The sequence below is a fragment of the Nycticebus coucang genome, chromosome 14 (genome assembly GCF_027406575.1).
Source record: "Nycticebus coucang isolate mNycCou1 chromosome 14, mNycCou1.pri, whole genome shotgun sequence".
NCBI classification, from domain to species: Eukaryota; Metazoa; Chordata; class Mammalia; order Primates; family Lorisidae; genus Nycticebus; species Nycticebus coucang.
In genome coordinates, this window is record NC_069793.1 from 13015188 (window position 1) to 13034917 (window position 19730).

General features: G+C 39.1%; 1 protein-coding gene across 2 annotated transcripts in view; it reads right to left on the minus strand.

Annotated features, from left to right (window-relative positions):
- Nucleotides 1–7062: 7062 nt before the first annotated feature.
- The window catches only part of OOSP1 (oocyte secreted protein 1), a 61242-nt gene continuing 48574 nt past the window's right edge, over nt 7063–19730 (minus strand). For both annotated transcript variants that reach the window (XM_053559732.1, XM_053559733.1), the window contains exons 2-6: nt 19450–19631; nt 17902–17999; nt 16816–16950; nt 16416–16544; nt 7063–7232 (exon numbers count right to left, since the gene is read on the minus strand). In XM_053559732.1, coding sequence (XP_053415707.1) covers nt 7106–7232; nt 16416–16544; nt 16816–16950; nt 17902–17999; nt 19450–19545 — 585 coding nt within the window. In that variant the 5' untranslated portion in view covers nt 19546–19631 and the 3' untranslated portion in view covers nt 7063–7105. The remainder of the gene's footprint in view (nt 7233–16415; nt 16545–16815; nt 16951–17901; nt 18000–19449; nt 19632–19730) is intronic.

Genomic DNA, 19730 nt, shown 5'->3' on the forward strand with positions numbered 1-19730 from the left:
TCTATAAATGTAATTCAGCACATAAACTAAAAAATAAAGACCATATGATTCACTCAATTGATGCAGAAAAAGCTTTTGACAATATCCAGCATCCCTTTATGATCAGAACACTTAAGAAAATTGGTATAGAAGGGACATTTCTTAAACTAATAGAGGCCATCTACAGCAAACCCACAGCCAATATCATATTGAATGGAGTTAAACTGAAATCATTTCTACTCAGATCAGGAACTAGGCAAGGTTGTCCATTGTCTCCGTTGCTCTTTAACATTGTAATGGAAGTTTTAGCCATTGCAATTAGGGAAGAAAAGGTGATCAAGGGTATCCACATAGGTTCAGAAGAGATCAAACTTTCACTCTTCGCAGATGACATGATCGTATATCTGGAAAACACTAGGGATTCTACTACAAAACTTTTAGAAGTGATCAAGGAATACAGCAATGTCTCAGGCTACAAAATCAACACCCATAAATACGTAGCCTTTACATATACCAACAATAGCCAAGCTGAAAAAACAGTCAAGGACTCTATTCCTTTCACAGTAGTGCCAAAGAAGATGAAATATTTGGGAGTTTATCTAACAAAAGACGTGAAAGATCTCTATAAAGAGAACTATGAAATTTTAAGAAAAGAAATTGCTGAAGATGTTAACAAATGGAAAAACATACCATAGTATAGACATAGTTAAAATGTCTATACTACCCAAAGCAATATATAATTTTAATGCAATTCCTATTAAAGCTCCATTGTCATATTTTAAAGATCTTGAAAAAATAATACTTCGTTTTATATGGAATCAGAAAAAAACCTCGAATAGCCAAAACATTACTCAGAAATAAAAACAAAGCAGGAGGAATCACGCTACCAGACCTGAGACTGTACTATAAATCGATAGTGATCAAAACAGCATGGTACTGGCACAAAAACAGAGAAGTAGATGTATGGAACAGAATAGAGAACCGAGAGATGAATCTAGCTACTTACCGTTATTTGATCTTTGACAAGCCAATTAAAAAGATTCCCTATTTAACAAATGGTGCTGGGTGAACTGGCTGGCAATCTGTAAAAGACTGAAACTGGACCCATACCTTTTACCATTAACTAAGACAGACTCTCACTGGATAAAAGATTTAAACTTAAGACATGAAACTATAAAAATACTTGAAGAAAGTGCAGGGAAAACTCTTGAAGGAATCGGCCTGGGTGAATATTTTATGAGGAGGACTCCCCAGGCAATTGAAGCAGTATTAAAAATATATTACTGGGACCTGATCAAACTAAAAAGCTTATGCACAGCCAAGAACATAGTAAGTAAAGCAAGCAGACAGCCCTCAGAATGGGAGAAAATATTTGCACGTTATACCTCCAATAAAGGTTTCATAACCAGAATCCACAGAGAACTCAAATGTATTAGCAAGAAAAGAACAAGTGATCCCATCTCAGGGTGGGCAAAGGACTTGAAGAGAAACTTCTCTAAGACAGATGCATGACCTACAAACACATGAAAAAAAGCTCATCATCCTTAATCATCAGAGAAATGCAAATCAAAACTAATTTGAGATATCATCTAACCCCAGTAAGAGTAGCCCACATAACAAAATCCCAAAACCAGAGATGTTGGCATGGATGTGGAGAAAAGGGCACACTTCTACACTGCTGGTGGGAATGCACACTAATATGTTCCTTTTGGAAGGATGTTTGGAGAACACTTAGAGATCTAAAAATAGACCTGCCATTCGATCCTATAATTCCTTTACTAGGTATGTACCCATAAGACCAAAAATCACAACATAACAAAGACATCTGTACCAGAATGTTTATTGCAGCCCTATTCATAATTGCTAAGTCATAGAAGAAGCCCAAGAGCTCATTGACCCACAAATGAACTAGCAAATTGTGGTACATGTACACCGTGGAATATTATGCAGCCTTAAAGAAAGATGGATACTTTACCTCTTTCATGTTTACATGGATGGAGCTAAAACATATTCTTCTTAGCAAAGTATCTCAAGAATGGAAGAAAAAGTATCCAATGTTCTCAGCCCTACTATGAAGCTAATTTAACTTTCATATGAAGGCTATAACCCAACTATAGCACAAGACTATGGGGAAAGGGCCAAAGGAGGGGAAGGGAGGGGGGAGGTTACAGTGGAGGGAGAATGAAACTTAGAATGGGTACAGGTGAAACCTACTAAATGCAGAATACAAATGTCTACATACAATAACTAAGAAAATGCCATGAAGGCTACATCGAACAGTTTGATGAGAATATTTCAGATTGTATATGAAACCAGCACATTGTACCCCTCGATTGCACTAATGTACACAGCTATGATCTAACAATAAAAAAGTAATATATTTTAAAAAATGTAAAAGTCTGAGGTTTTTCCCAGCCAAGTTAACAAAAAAAAAAGTCATCTGTGAGCACCAAATATAGGTGAAAATGACAAGAAAACAAAGTCTTCATTTTTCTAAGAAGACTTGTAACTGGACAGCCCTGCTAGAGACCAATTGAACAAGACGGGTAGGTTTTCAAATATGCACAGCCTGTGGCCTCAGATTCAATTCCTAGGTGTGAAAACAAAAACCTCCAGTAGAAACAGAACTTGTAACAGCCCCAAACTGGAGAAATTCTAGCAATATGAGAAGAGAAAGAATTCACAGTGTATCTAATCAATGGAATCCCAAAGAGTAATAAAAATAAACCAAAGTTACAAATGCACATTAGTAATGTTGAGTGATAAAATAAAAAGCTATAGAATGAAAGAGAAATAGAAGTTTAAATGCCTGAAAAACATTTACCAACCTATCAATTTGTTGTAAAATTACAAAACATACCAGGAAATGAATAATTGCCAAACATGTGGGCAAAAAGGGAAGTAAGAGGGTCAGGATAGACACAAGGCCTTCAACTGTACCTGAACTTTTTCTTCTCAGAAAATAAAATTTAAGCAAATATAGAAAATTGTTATTGATTTAATAAACCTGGATAGTGGGTCAAAGGACATTATATGATTCCTTGTAGTTAGCTCTTTAAATAGTTCCTAATAAAGAAAAAAGCATCACGCCTACACGGAGACTCTTACAAGCCATCACACGGCTGGGTCGCCTTGTTGCACAGGCACCTTGGCAAAAACACATAACCTTCCACTGGACTCTAACATCTCAACATGAGAAACAGACAGTCCAAGTATTCAGGGTGACCAACTATCCTGGTCAGCTTAGGACAGGAGATTTTCAGGACTAACTCAGAAAAGTACTGAGAAAACAGGGACCACGTGTGGCCCCTCACTCTGGAGGAAAAGACTGCAATGCTATTTCACGTTAGAATCCAAATCATCAAGTACAGAGCTATTTGTATGTGCTAAGGTTTATTTTACTAAAACAGAAGAACTTAGAAACTTCTGCCCTCCAAGTCTCAAGTTGTACCTGACCAGTCTTCAGCATAGGTCCATATGAAGTAATGAAGAAGAAAGAGCTCCCTTAATCCCAGGAACATCCTAATTTTCCCAGACTGGAAAGCAAATCTCACTCAGGAATCAGGAAGGTGGGGAGAATAGACAGCCTTATATGCCCCAGCAGCTGAAGCCACACTCAGATGTAAGCGATTAACTACAACTTCAGCCAGCACACACAACATAAATATACTATCAATTCATTTTAGAAAACTTAACACTTTTTATTCAAACATCAAAGAACAAGAGCAAAGGGAAAGCAGACATGTAATATCTGAGCATAGTAGAAGACTCTCTCATGGAATATTAGGCAACCTTAAAGAAAGATGGAGACTTTACCTCTTTCATGTTTACATGGATGGAGCTGGAACATATTCTTCTTAGTAAAGTATCTCAAGAACGGGGGAAAAAGTACCCAATATACTCAGCCCTACTATGAAACTAATTTATGGCTTTCATATGAAAGCTATAACCCAATTATAACCTAAGAATTTGGGGAAGGGGGAGAGGAAGCGGGCAGGATGGGTGGAGGGAGGGTGATTGGTGAGATTACACCTGCAGTGCATCTTATAAGGGTACATGTGAAACTTAATAAATGTAGAATATAAATGTCTTAACACAATAACTAAGAAAATGCCAGGAAGGCTATGTTAATCAGTGTGATGAAAATATGTCAAATGGCATATAAAACCAGTGCATGGTGCCCCATGATCACATTCATGTACACAGCTATGATTTAATTAAAAAAAAAAAAAGAAGACTCTCTTCACTGGCCTTAGAATCAAAACCATCAAATACAGAGCTATTTCTATGCACTGAAATGTATTTTAGTAAAACTTCCTATCATCCTAAGACATCTGTCTCCACATCTGAACACTAAAGAAATAACTACAAGATAATCTACTTTTCCTGTGCACCTCTGAAGGCAAAGCTCTGAGAACATGGAGATGGAAATGCTTAATTCACCTACCTTCACCTTATTCCCTCAACCAACCTCTGAGCAGGGGCACTCAACTTTATAGACATCAGAATCACCTGGAGCTTTTATTGAAACACAGCTGAGTCTCATTCAGTTTCATGGTTCAGTGAGATTGTGGTGGAGCTGAGAATTTCTTTTCCTTTTCACTTTATCTAGTTATTTATTTGATTTCAGAATATTAGGGATACACAGCTTGGGTTTACATACTTGGTTTTTATACAGACTGAGTCAAATTTACACATATGTGTGCCCTTCATGCAGAAAGCATGCAAAAGACCCAAACACTGAATTCACTCTTTCCTTTCACCCCACCCACTCCCCAGCTTCATTTTTGTTGAGATTTTCTTCCATATGTGCACTTCAGTGTTGATTGATTAACTTGGTATTAACTACCTCTCTTCTTTTATTCATTCTTGTATGTTTCACTTAGCCAAATGGTTTCTAGTTCTCGGCTGTACACAAAGATACTAGGCCACCATTTGTAAAGGCTGAGTAGTACTCCATAATATGCAAATACCACATTTTATTAATCCATTCATGTATTCATAGGCACATGAGTTGTAAACCTGCAGCAGAAAACTATAAGAATCCTGCAAGAAAATGTTGGAAAAACCCTTATAGATATAAGTCTAGGTGAAGAATTCATGAAGACCCCAAAAGCAATCATAGCAACAACCAGAAAAAATGGGACCTCATTAAATTTAAAAGCTTCTGCACCTCCAAGGACATAATCAAAAGAGCAAATAGACAATTCACAGAATGGGAGAAAATATTTGCATGCTATACATCTGATAAAAGACTGATAACCAGAATCTATCAAACAAGGAGCTCCAGTAAATCAGCAAGAAACAACCAAATGACCCCATTAGAAAGTGAGAAAAAGAGATCAACAGAAACTTTTTCAAATGAAGGTCTACTAATGGCCTACGAACTCATAAAAAAAATGCTCAACATCTCTAATCGTTAGGGAAATGCAAGTCAAAACCACAATGAGATATCCCCTTACTCCAACAAAACTACACTATTGGTGGGACTGCAAACTAGTACAACCTCTGTGGAAAACTGTATGGAGATACCTCAAAGAACTTAAAGTAGCCCTACCATTTCATCCAGAAATCCCACTGCTGAGCACACACCCAAAGGAAGAAAGGTCATTTTATAAAAAGGACACCTGTATTCGAATGTTTATAGCAGTGCAATTCACAATCACCAAGACATTAAAACAACTCAGCCACTTCTTAAAATCAACTATCCCAAGACTCAAGGCGTACACCAATTATCTTCATTTTCCTCACTTATTTGCTTTCAACTCATGCAATCTTTTCTGCTTTAAATATTACTGTTTGCTGATGAATACAAATTCCCTACACCCAGCCTGGACATTTCTCTTTCAAATTCAAGATCTATATATTCAACTGCTCACTAAAAGAGAGTCTGTGAACCAACACTTTCCACATTTTTTGTCTGAGTTAGTGGCATCTTCCATGTGGTTATAACTTACCAATAGTAAACTCTGCTGGACTCCTTGCTCCTACCTCCTGTCTGCAAATCCTTCTCAGATAGACAGACATGACCACTTCCTGTGAACTCCACTACTCCAGCTAACTCAGGGTCCTCAGCCTCAGCCTGAGCACAGTTGCCATTTGGGCAGGATGACCATGTCAGCGGCTATCATACACATACAGATTTTTAGCAGCATCCCTAGCCTATACACACTAGAAGTTAGTAGCACACTAACAGCCCCTTATGACAAAACTGTAGATATGTCCGCTGACAGGTAAAATTGCCCCTGGATGAGGACAGCAGGTCTAACAGCCGTCATCACCAACCCACCTCCCTGCTTCAGTCTAGTCTGCTGATGTCTAGTCTCCTGGGAACAGGAGATGAGTCTGGTAGAAATCTAGGTCAAATCATGTCATTCTTCCCTTTGCAGCTTTATGGTAGTTTCCCATCTTATTTCAAATAACAGACAAATTTCTCAATCAACTTTACAAAATTAGATGATCTACATTCCCAAAACTCTGCTCCCAATGTTTAGTGCTTTTTGTGATTTGGTTTGTAAGTAGCATTTATTACAAGACTTTGGGAAATGCACAGCCCGTTCCTTCCTTCCTCCACATCTTTTCTCAAACATCGCCTTGCAGGCTGGTCTTCCTGATGCTATGTTAACAGAACCACAACCTTCACCCAAGTGTTCCCAATCTCCCTGCCCTGCCTTATGTTCCCTCAGGAAGATTTACCCTTTCCTAGAAGATAATTTTTGTTTAGACTCTGTCTCCTTCTACTAAACATGTGAACTCCATGGGGGCATGTTTGTGGAATAAATGAACGATCATACATCACTTCCCAGCTCCAACCATGACTGAGCATCAATTACCAACTGAGGAGAGTCACTTTACCCTTCAAAACTGACCTATAATGAACATGGAAGCTGAAAATTACATGTAACTCAGCTCTTCAAAAATTACAAACAGCCATGTAATAGTTCAAACTTTATTCACAAATAAGACTCCATAAAGTTCAAAGCAGGAGCAGCTCCAGTTTTTAAAAGAACATAAAAAGGCATCATGCCATTTTATTGAAAATTATAAATTAGAATTTTAAAATATGTGAGTTATTAAATCTCATTCCTGCTCCTTGGATTTCTACAAAGGAGCACATTATACATCCTCAGTCCTGTGCAAACATGGTAGACATTCCAAATTCCTTCTCAATAATGAGGCAAACAACCCAGTTTCTTCTCTTGCAGTGAAGTCCATCATTTGACACACAGGGGAAATTAACATTCACATTCTTGCTGAAATGGAAAAAAGACAGTAAAATTTAGGCCCTGGTGTAAACATTTCTCAGCTACTTCCAAGAACCCATAATTCATAAGTAAAGCCAGGTATAGAATAGAGGTGAGGGAGGAAGAGAATGACACAGTAAATGTTGTCCTTAATACCATATCCTTAAGTATATAAGGATTCAAGTTCAACACATGTGTAAGTGAATAAGGGTACTTTTACTCTTTAAGATGTGAAGTACATCCCAGATATTCTAGGACAACCCTGCTTATTCCCTGTAAGATACAGATCCATCGAGGTGGAGCATCATGGCAGATGGGATGGACCTGTAGCCCAGCTCTCCCAAGTCATCAGGTGAGAGGAAGAGAGTCTGGAGCTTTCCGGCACATGGATTACTGGTGTGGACGAACAGCTGGAGACACTCAGCAAATTGGTGGATTGCTGTATATGAGGGGTAATTTAAAACCACAGACTCTCCTGCAGAGATTTTTCCCTGCTTGGCCATGCTGGCCAGCAGGCCCCTCCCTTACAGAGGACAGCAGCTTGCAATTACTGGCAAAACCCAATTGATGAAAATTATTCCTGAGCTGAGGGTGGCACACGAAAGGAGAGCCACTCAAAACCACAGGCAGCTGGGCAACCCAATGGAAAATTGAAGGGAAGGGATCCCATCCAGGAAATTATGGGTTCCAGGAAACAGACATTTTGAACTATCCAAAATGGCGGGCACTGTCCCCCAGAACAACAAGAGTGATTAAATAGACTGGAGCATTCCTGGGGGGGAATGTTGGAGGGGGTTGGCAGTTCAGGCTGCATGGTGAACTGGTGGGTGGCTGGACTCAAAAGTCCTGATTCAAAAGGGAGACTCTGAATCACAAAACTGAGAATTAGGTCCCCGAGCACTCCAGCCGACCCTTCAGCAGCCAACACCCTCCCCCACAGCCGATTGCAGTTGCCAGTTTGCAGGAGAATGTGAGAGCAGAGTGGAAATATTTATGAAGCGTGGACTCCTGCACTGAGTAGGGAAGTCAGATAGGAGTGCCGTCTGGCACAGAGCAGCTGAGGTTGCACAATAGTTAGGTGACAAACTTTTACAGAAACTCCAAAATGGTGATCGTCCAGGAGGGTGGTTACCATGGTAACAGTATGAACTGTAAATCAGGTATAAGCCTGGGAACCACTCACAGTGCCACCTGGTGTCCAGAAAGTGTATTGCATTATAAATATATTCCTACAAAAGTTGATCCCTACATCATACATAAAGATGTATATTTCTACATATATACAAGAATAATATTTTTGTGGTTGGTGCTTTTCTTTTTTTGTTCTGTTTTTTCCTCACCATTTTCTTGGAGGAGCTATTGTTAATTTTTTTTAATAGATATATTTTTTATTCCTATTTTTTTCTATTTTTAATTTCTCCTTTATTCTTTTTTAATTTTTTATGAACACCACTTTTTTCTTTTTTTCAATTATTTTATGATTATCACTATTTTTATTGTAGTTGTTTTTTGTTGCTGTTGTTGTGGGTGTTGTCTGTATGTCTATGTATCTCCGTCTGTGCATCTATGGGCTTCTGTGTCTGGTAGCCTTTATATTTGTTTATTTGCTCATTTGGTCTCAACGAACTTGGTTTTATGACCTGCAATTCTGAGTTCCCAGAACTGCCCTCCACTCTCACTCTGAGGTCTGGAGGCCTGTCCCCCAGGAATCCAGATTCTTGGGTGATTTCTCAAGAGGTGTGGACAGGATAGGGACTGCAGCTGGATAGTGCTGATTCTGCACATGAGAGTGAGGAGATGACAGTAGGCTGAGAGGGAATGATGCCAGAGCGGCAGTGCCCCAAGATGCAGAGCAGCAGCCGTCTTTTGCAACAAGGCCCACCCCTGGATTTCCCGAAGCCACTCCCCCGTCTCCCTGGGCAACCAGAGGAGGCCGGGCATCTTCTCAGATGGCAACCACTGCGGAACACATCTGGGACTGAAACACATGCTCCATGAGTAAAGGGTTTGCCTGAGGCGGTACTGGCCTGGGCAGAACATGGGGACTAGAAAACGCATGTGCAGAGCCGGGAAACTCCCAGGGAAGGGCTGACCAAGAGGACCATTTTACTGAGCATAAGACACACCTGGCCCTCAGGAGATCATCAGCCTATAGACAAAGGAGGACAGGAGGCTAGAGCTGACAGCTAACAGTGCTGCGATTTCAAACCTGCAGGAGTAAAGACAGGTCCTGAGGCACAGGTTCTGGGAACTCAAATCAGCCCTTCTTCTACAGAGGAATTTAGCAGGGATAGAAACAAACTCCCACAGGGCTGTTCTATTCTGCCAGTAACATCAATCAAGGGTGGGGCTGGAACTGAGGGAACACCCCCCCCAGACTCCATCAAGTGCCCAAGGTTAACAGGCCTCACCACCCCCTGCTGGATAGAGGCAGAGAGCAGCGGCCTGGCTGAGCAGACACAGAGTTGTGATTTAGACAGGTGGAAACCTCTGGAGTATCTGCTCACTGGAGACAACTGACTGGGTCACAGCCCTGCAGGGCTACCAGTGACTGGGTGTGACAGAGCTGCAAGCTGGGGAAGGAGGAATCAACCTTTCCAGACTAATCTATTTGCTGGGTGGGTCCTCCGGACTTCACGGAGCACAGGAGCAAGTCATATTTGAGTTATCACCAGACCCCTGTAGTCCAGTTGCCAGACACCTTTTAAATTCACCCACCTGAGACAGGTGCTGACTGAGACAATTGATTTGGACCTTTTGAACTGAGCCAGTCACCTGAGGACTATTCAAGTGGTGCCCTGGGTGTGTGGTTGTAGGAAGGTTTGATTTTCCTTTTCCAATTGTTGCCTATGGAGGGTGGGGTGACATAATTGCTGGTATTTCTCTACAGTTGACATTTCAAACCAGAGTAACTCTTTCACTAGGGGTGAACAGAGACCAGCTGAAAACAAGACAACCAATTAGCCTCACCACATCAAATAGGTCCCCGACATCACAGGCTATAGCACTGCATGAGTCCTCGACAAGGCTCCAGGTGAAAAAAATAAAAATAAAAAATAAATCAAACAGTGTAAAGTAATCATGAGGTGCAATCAGCGTAAAAACTCTGGTAACATGAATAACTAGAATAGATCAACCCCCCCAAGGAAAGACATGGCAGATGTAACTGAAGATCCCATTCATAAACAGCTGACCAAGATGTCAGAAATCGAATTCAGAATTTGGATTGCAAACAAGATTAACAGAATGGAGGAAAATTTGGAATTAGAAATCTGAAAAGCAATTCAAAAGTCGGAATTAGAAATTCGAGGAGAAATTCAAAAATTGACTCAAGAATTTAAAGAATTTAAAGACAAAAACCGGGTGGCGCCTGTGGCTCAGTCAGTAAGGCGCCGGCCCCATATACCGAGGGTGGTGGGTTCAAACCCGGCCCCGGCCAAACTGCAACCAAAAAAATAGCCAGGCGTTGTGGCGGGCACCTGTAGTCCCAGCTACTTGGGAGGCTGAGGCAAGAGAATCGCTTAAGCCCAGGAGTTGGAGGTTGCTGTGAGTTGTGTGAGGCCACGGCACTCTACTGAGGGCCATAATGTGAGACTCTGTCTCTACAAAATAAATAAATAAATAAATAAATAAATAAAGACAAAAACCACCAAAGATTTTGATGCACTGAAGCAAGAATTTGCAGCCCTCAAAGATCTGAAAAATACAGTAGAATCCCTCAGTAACGAAGTGGAGCAGGCAGAAGAAAAGATTTCTGACATTGAAGACAAGGCATTTGAAGGCTCCTAAACTCTCAAAGAGGAGGAGAAATGGAGAGCAAAAATGGATCATTCTCTCAGAGAGCTCTGGGATAATTCAAAGAAGGGTAATATCTGCCTCATTGGAATCCCTGAAAGTGATGAAGTGGCCTCACAAGGCACAGAGGCCCTTCTCCATGAAATTATGAAAGAAGATTTTCCAGATGTCAAGAGATTCTGAAATCCAGATATCAGACAGTTTCAGAACCCCAGCATGACTCAATCTGAATAAGACATCCCCCCAGGCATATCATAATTAACTTCAGTAATTATGAAGTAATTATGAAGTAATTATGTCAATATGAAGGAGAAAATTCTGAAAGCAGCTAGACGCAAAAAATCTATTACCTACAAGGGGAAGAATATTAGAATGACTGCAGATCTCTCTGCTGAAACCTTTCAAGCCAGAAGAGGATGGTCATCGAATTTTAATCTCCAAAAGCAAAATAACATTCAACCCCAGATACTGTATCCAGCAAAACTGAGTTTCATTTATGATGGAGAAATTAAATACTTTAATGATATTCATATGTTGAAGAAATTTGCCATAACCAAACCAGTTCTCCAGGATATTCTCAGACCTATCCTCCATAATGACCAGCACAATCCTCTACCACAAAAATAAACTTACTCAGAAACTTTTGATCAAACTCCACAAGGGCGAACTGATTAAAATTGTCCACTGGACTTTCGAAAAACTCAATAACCAAAATTTTACTAGACCTATCAACATTCTCCGTTAATGTGAACGGCTTAAACTGTCCTCTAAAGAGGCACAGGTTAGCCAACAGGCCAGATATTTGCTTCATACAAGAGTCACATCTTACCTTAAAAGATAAATATAGACTCAGGTTGAAAAGATGGTCATCCATATTTCAGGCAAATGGTAATCAGAAAAAAGCAGGTGTTACAATTTTATTTGCAAACACAAAAGTCTTTAAACCAGCAAAAGTAAAGAAAGATAAGAACGGTCACTACATATTTGTTAAGGGTAATACTCAATATGAAGAGATTTCAATTATGAATATTTATGCACCCAACCAGAATGCGCCTCAATTTATAAGAGAAATTCTAACACACATAAGCAACTTGATTTCCTCCAGTTTCATAATAGTCAGAGATTTCAACACTCCTTTAGCAGTGCTGGATAGATCCTCCAATAAGAACCTGAGCAGAGAAATTTTACATTTAAACCTAACCATCCAACATTTGGATTTACAGACATCTACAGAACATTTCATCCCAACAAAACTGAATACACATACTTCTCATCAGCCCAGGGAACATAATCCAAAATCAATCACATCTTAGGTCACAAGTCTAACCTCAGTAAATTTAAAGGAATAGAAATTATTCCTTGCATCCTCTTGGACCACCATGGAATAAAAGTTGAACTCAGTAACAGAAATCAGCATACTCATACAAAAACATGGAAGTTAAATAACCTTATGCTGAATGATACCTGGGTCAGAGATGCGATTAAGAAGGAAATTGCCAAATTTTTGGAACAAAATGACAATGAAGACATGAATTATCAGAACCTCTGGGATACTGCAAAGGCAGTCCTAGGAGGGAAATTTGTAGCAATACAAGTCTTCGTCAAGAGAACGGAGAGAGAGGAAGTTAACAACTTAATGGGACATCTCAAGAAACTGGAAAAGGAAGAACATTCCAACCCCAAACCCAGTACAAGAAAAGAAATAACCAAAATTAGAGCAGAATTAAATGAAATTGAAAACAAAAGAATTATACAACAGATCAAGAAATCAAAAAGTTGGTTTTTTGAAAAGGTCAATAAAATAGATAAACCTTTGGCTAACCTAACCAGGAAAAAAAGAGTAAAATCTCTAATTTCATCAATCAGAAATGACAAAGACGAAACAGAAATTCAAAACAGACTCCTCAGAAATTCAAAAAATCCTTAATGAATATTACAAGAAACATTATTCTCAGAAATATGAAAATCTGAATAAAATTGACCAATACTTGGAAGCACGTCACCTTCCAAGACTTAGCCAGAATCAAGTGGAAATGTTGAACATGCCAATATCAAGTTCTGAAATAGCATCAACCATAAAAGATCTCTCTAAAAAGAAAAGCCCAGGTTCAGATGGCTTCACAGCAGAATTCTACCAAACCTTTAAAGAGGAATTAGTACCTATATTACTCAACCTGTTCCAAAATGTACAAAAAGAAGGAAGACTACCCCACACATTCTATGAAGCAAACATCACCCTGATCTCCAAACCAGGAAAAGACCCAACAAGAAAAGAAAATTATAGACCAATATCACTAATGAATATAGATGCAAAAATATTGAACAAGATCCTAACAAACATATCAAACAAATTATACATCATGACCAAATTGCTTTTATCCCAGGGTGTCAAGGCTGGTTTAATATATGTAAATCTATAAGTACAATTCAGCACATAAATTAAAAACCAAAGACCATATGATTCTCTCAATTAACACAGAAAAAGCTTTTGATAATATACAGCATCCCTTCATGATCAGAACACTTAAGAAAATTGGTATAGAAGGCACATTTCTTAAACTGATAGAGTCCATCTACAGCAAACCCACAGCCAATATCATATTGAATGGAATTAAACTGAAATCATTTCTACTCAGATCAGGAACCAGACAAGGCTGCCCATTGTCTCCACTGCTCTTTAACATTGTGATGGAAGTTTTAGCCATCGCAATTAGGGAAGAAAAGGTGATCAAGGGTATCCATATAGGGTCAGAAGAGATCAAACTTTCACCCTTCGCAGATGATATAATTGTATATCTGGAAAACACCAGGGATTCTACTGCAAAACTTTTAGAAGTGATCAAGGAATACAGCAGTGTCTCAGGTTACAAAATCAACATTCATAAATCAGTAGCCTTTATGTATACTAATAGTCAAGCTGAAAAAACAGTTAAAGACTCTATTCCATTCACAGTAGTGCCAAAGAAGATGAAATATTTGGGAGTTTATCTAACAAAAGACATGGAAAGATCTCTATAAAGAGACCTATAAAACTCTAAGAAAAGAAATACCTGAAAACGTTAACAAATGGAAAAACATACCATGCTCATGGCTGGGAAGAATCAACATTGTTAAAATGTCTATACTACCCAAAGCAATTTACAATTTTAATGCAATCCCTATTAAAGCTCCACTGTCATACTTTAAAGATCTTGAAAAAATAAGACTTCATTTTATATGGAATCAGAAAAAAGCTTGAATAGCCAAGACATTACTCAGAAATAAAAACAAAGCAGGAGGAATCCTGCTACCGGACCTTATACTATAAATTGATTGTGATCAAAACAGCATGGTACTGGCACAAAAACAGAGAAGTAGATGTCTGGAACAGAATAGAGAACTAAGAGATGAATTCAGCTACTTACCCTTATTTGATCTTTGACAAGCCATTAAAAACATTCAGTGGGGAAAAGATTCCCTATTTAACGAATGGTGCTGGGTGAACTGGCTGGCAACCAGTAGAAGACTGAAACTGGACCCACACCTTTCACCATTGACTAAGATAGACTCTCACTTGTTTGAAGATTTAAACTTAAGACATTAAACTATAGAAATACTAGAAGAAAGTGTAAGGAAAACTCTTGAAGAAATTGGTCTGGGCAAATATTTTATGAGGAGGACCCCCTTGGCAATTGAAGCAGCTTCAAAAATACACCATTGGGACCTGATCAAACTAAAAGTCTTCTGCACAGCCAAGAACACAGTAAGTAAAGCACACAGACAGCCCTCAGAATGTGAGAAGATATTTGTAGGTTATGTCTCCAACAAAGGTTTAATAACCAGAATCCATAGAGAACTCAAACGTATAAGTAAGAAAAGAACAAGTGATCCCATCACAGGCTGGGCAAGGGACTTGAACAGAAACTTCTCTGAAGAAGACAGGCTCACAGCCTACAGACATATGAAAAAATGCTCAGCATCTTTAATCATCAGAGAAATGCAAATGAAAACTACTTTGAGATGTCATCTAACTCCAGTAAGATTAGCCCATATCACAAAATCTCAAGATCAGAGATGTTGGTGTGGATTTGGAGAAAAGGGAACACTTCTGCACGGCTGGTGGGAGTGCAAATTAATACATTCCTTTTGGAAAGATGTTTGGAGAACACTTAGAGATCTAAAAATATATCTGCCATTCAATCCTATAATTCCTCTACTAGGTACATACCCAGAAGACCAAAAATCACATTACAACAAAGATATTTGCACCAGAATGTTTATTGCAGCCCAATTCACAATTGCTAAGTCATGGAAAAAGTCCAAGTGCCCATCGATCCACGAATGGATTAATAAACTGTGGTGTATGTACAGCATGGAATATTATGCAGCCTTAAAGAAATATGGAGACTTTAACTCTTTCATGTTTACATGGATGGAGCTGGAACATATTCCTCTTAGTAAAGTATCTCAAGAATGGAAGAAAAAGTATCCAATGTACCTAGCCCTACTATGAAACTAATTTATGGCTTTCATATGAAAGCTATAACCCAGTTATAACCTAAGATTTGGGGAAAGGGGAGAGGGAGGGGCAGGAGGAGGGGAGGATGACCGGAGGGAGGGTGATAGGTGGGATTACACCTGCGGTGCATCTTACAAGGATACATGTGAAACTTAGTAAATGTAGAATATAACTGTCTTAACACAATAACTAAGAAAATGCCAGGAAGGCTATATATTAACCAGTGTGATGAAAATGTGTCAAACTGTTTATAAAACCAATGTATGGTGACCCATGATCGCATTAATGTGCACAGCTATGATTTAATATTAATAAAAAAATAAAAATAAAAGAAATAACTACATGAAAAAAGAAATACAGCTCCATCCCTTAATGAATAGCCAAATCTTAACATATGGATTTTTCACAATAAAACCTTATATGGAACTCCAAGAACAAAAAACTGTACTAATTTGTAGGCATTTGGTCCTTTCTCAAAGAAACTGCAACCAGGGTTTATGACACTTTTGAGTTCACTTTCCCAGTTGCTACCAATGTAGCTAAGCCACTAGGGAGGCTCAGTATTAATGCTCATTTATTATGATTCAGAATTTTATTCATGTTGGAATTGATAGGTATCTTATCTTTAAATGAATCATAATATTTTACATGATGCCAAGAGGAACAGCTCTTATTTCTGTGGGTTCCTACCAGTTAGTAAAAGATTAACAAGAGCACCATGATCCGCAATACCTTCATCAAACACAGGTAGGCATGGATTTGCCAATTCTGAACTGGAAGCTCTTTACACAGAAAGCACTTTAAGACAAACACATGCCATTTCCTTGACAATTCTATCAGTGGGTATCTAGGACATGCCTGGACAAAAAACAAAAGATGCCAGTGTTGAGTATCCTCACCCAGATTGCGTTGCAGAAGCAACTTCCATGTCTTCTTTCTCAGTGTGAATTCTGCCCCTTGATTCCTGTTGGGTTACACTGCCAGTTTCATTATGTCTCCCATGAACTTCATTTGAATAAGGTTGCTGCCTACAATCAGAAGAAAATAGAGAAATATCACAGGAGACACAAGATCGACTGAGATCCCAGCATTGACAAGGCTGTACTTGGGACCGAACTCCCATTGCTAGTAGATGAATTGACTTCTGCGTGTATTTCCAGAACATCACAGGCAATGTTTGTGCTGCTTTGAGGCCTTAGCTTATAAACCGGACCTGTGGGTTCACTTCCTGGTTCCACCACCTGCCAGCAAATGATCTTGGGCAAGTAATTTAATTCCTCTGTGCTTTGATTTTCTCACCTGGAATTTAGCATAGAGTAATCCACTGACGTAGAGGAATCTACTGGCATAGAAGAATCTACTGCAGCTGATTGCCCATGGTCTCCAGGACAGTTTTGACACCGTCCTGTGGGGTAACATAATTGGACACCGTGTCTGGAAAAAAAAAATAACAGCAATAAAAATCCAACATCTACCTCATGTATTTGCCATGAGAAATTAATGCATTCTTTTTTTTTCCCCTTTTAATTTGGAGCCTATTTAATTATCTATATAGATAGTTGGGGATTCATTGAGGGTACAAGAAACCAGGTTACACTAATTGTGAATTAATGCATTCTTACAAGTAAAATGCTTAGATCAGTGTCAGCATACAGTAAGTGGTTAGTGTTAATAATTATTAATAACAGCAATCTGTGGGAAGAACACCATGTAGTGTGTCTCTTCTCTAATTACTGAGGAGAAAAATGTTTAGGTTTGGAAATTAATGATAAAATCCTAATACAAAAATTGTCTATAAGAAAGTCCTGCCAAGTATAGTACACTTTTGCTAAGACCTGATCATAGTTCTTATTAATCTAAAGACTAATTGTCTTAGGCTTTCTCAAGAAGGTCAACTCATAAGGCATAAAAAAGAATCTTTACCCAGAGATGCTGCTCAAATCTGTCCATCTCTCTTCCCCTCGCCCATCACAGTACACCCTGATCTCAACTCACTAATGAGTTTGTGTAGCTTTTCAACTTTATTTTTGTTTATGGCATTCAGGAACCTTCAATATGGGTTCAAGTTTAATTAAAACTAAATAACTTGATTTGTTCGCCTAAGATCTGTCAGATTTTCAGTAACTCTGACAATGGTATCAAAAGTAAGTCATTTCATTTTTCAGCATTCCTAATATTCATACATGGCAGGGGATAATAGCAATAACGTTAGAAGGATACAGGGACAGGGATCAAGGGATTTATGTCCCTGGTAGGGTTTGGTGTCTCCCCCACACCTACCCCTGTTTTTGTCATTTCATCTTTCAGGTTTGGGGTGGGGAGGTTTATCTGGAAGGTAAAGATGAAGCCAGGGCCCAGGGCAGAAGTCTGGCCTGTTGCACTCACCTACGCGTGACACACCTCACAGGCATTTCAGTTTCCATGGTGCCATCGCTTGGAAAGTACAAGATTTTAGTTCTAAACAGAAGAAAATTCTGGAAAGCCTAAGGAGACACAGATTTTAAACAGATGTAAATGTAAAGGCAATTGAATACAGATTGATACTTACTCAGGTAATGTAAAGGCATTTGAACACAGATTGATTAATACTTCAAGCTCTCTAAACCTGGTCACACTCTCACTAAACTATAAAAAGCATCCGCTCATGGAAAAAAAAAGGGGGGCCATTTTCTAAAGGGATAGATAGGTTAAAATCCAGCATAATGCTGGCGCATAACAGGCAAGCAACCCTTGTTAGCTTAGAGAGAAAGGATGTTAGTGATTCATACTGGAGACAGCCTCTGTGCATGCTACCGCTTGAGGAGCACGGCCACGGCTGCAGTATTGCTCACTCAGAGAGAGTATGGACTTTTAAGGTCCCTATGAATCCTTTGGAATCTCAGAGCTGCCTCTACTCATCATGAGCCCTCGGAAATTCTGTTTAAACAATTCAATCTGTTTTATTTCTAAGATAGCAGTGATCATGGTAACAAGGAACAACGTTGAAGTTTTTGAAGCTTTCAGCATATAATATATGCCTAACAGGAACAATACCTGTTTGGGGGTGAAATGGGGGGTTAAGACAATAGAATTCTTTTCCTATAACATTTAGCATGTAGTTATCAGTAGAGGGCCTGGTCCCTGACTCCATAGGAGGTTAAAATTAATCAGAGGTAATCATATTCATTATGTAATTTTAAATATAATGTTTATTTCCTTCAGATAGATCATGTTCCTCTGTTAGATAATTTGAAAACAGAAATAGAGATAAAATGAAATTCACACCTATCATCTCTCCCCCCTCCCCCACATTTCCTTGAAAACATGAATATTTCCCCTGATTTTCCCCCCTAAAGCTTACGTGGTGGACCTGCAATGTGTTTTCCAGATCCCCAGCCTAAGTGCTTGTTGCCCCAGTTGCTAGAAATTCAGTCCCCAGAGAGCCTTCAGCTCTGAATTTCTCCAGAAAATTCAGTCTGGCAACTGTGTTGCCAAGAGCTATCTGGCCCAAGACCACAGGCCTTTACTGGAGTGGCCCACTTCTCCTTGCCAGTTCAGCAAGAATTATGGGCATGTGGCTAGAAACCAGTCTAGCCCTATGACAAGCTCTCTGCAGGGTCAGCCAAAGCTGCCTTTGGGTCTGCATCATAGCTCAGCTTTACCCTTGGCACAGCCTTCTTTCTCCCAAGGGCAACTTTTTGTTTGGTTGGTATTTTGCTTTTTGCTTTAAAACAGAGCTTGTTTATTGTCTAGGCTAGACTGGAGTAGCACAATCATGGCTCAGTTTAGCCTTGAACTACTCCTGGGATCAAGCCATCTTCTTTTCCGAATGCAACTATTAGAGAAACAAGTCCAGTCACATTACAAATAGAAACTAAGTAACATCTGATTTGTGGGCCTGGTGAAAGAATCACAAGAGGCTCATGTTTCAGGTAAGATAGCTATTTCTCTTACGTGAGTTATAATACCGCATTCACTAGGATGGTAGAAAAACTCATAGTACCCATCTGGGTCAACATCAGTTACTGGGCAGTCATCTCCCAAAAACATTTCAAAAGTCTCTGCATAAATATCGTAAAATATTGTAGGTTTAATCCTGACACAGATCCATACATGGGTACATTGTACTTGAAGAGCTGAGAATTAAAAAAAAAAAAAAGAAAGAAAGAAAAGAAATTTTCTATTAGTATATATAGATCAGCTCAGGAAAATTTTCACATAGCCAGTTAATACAA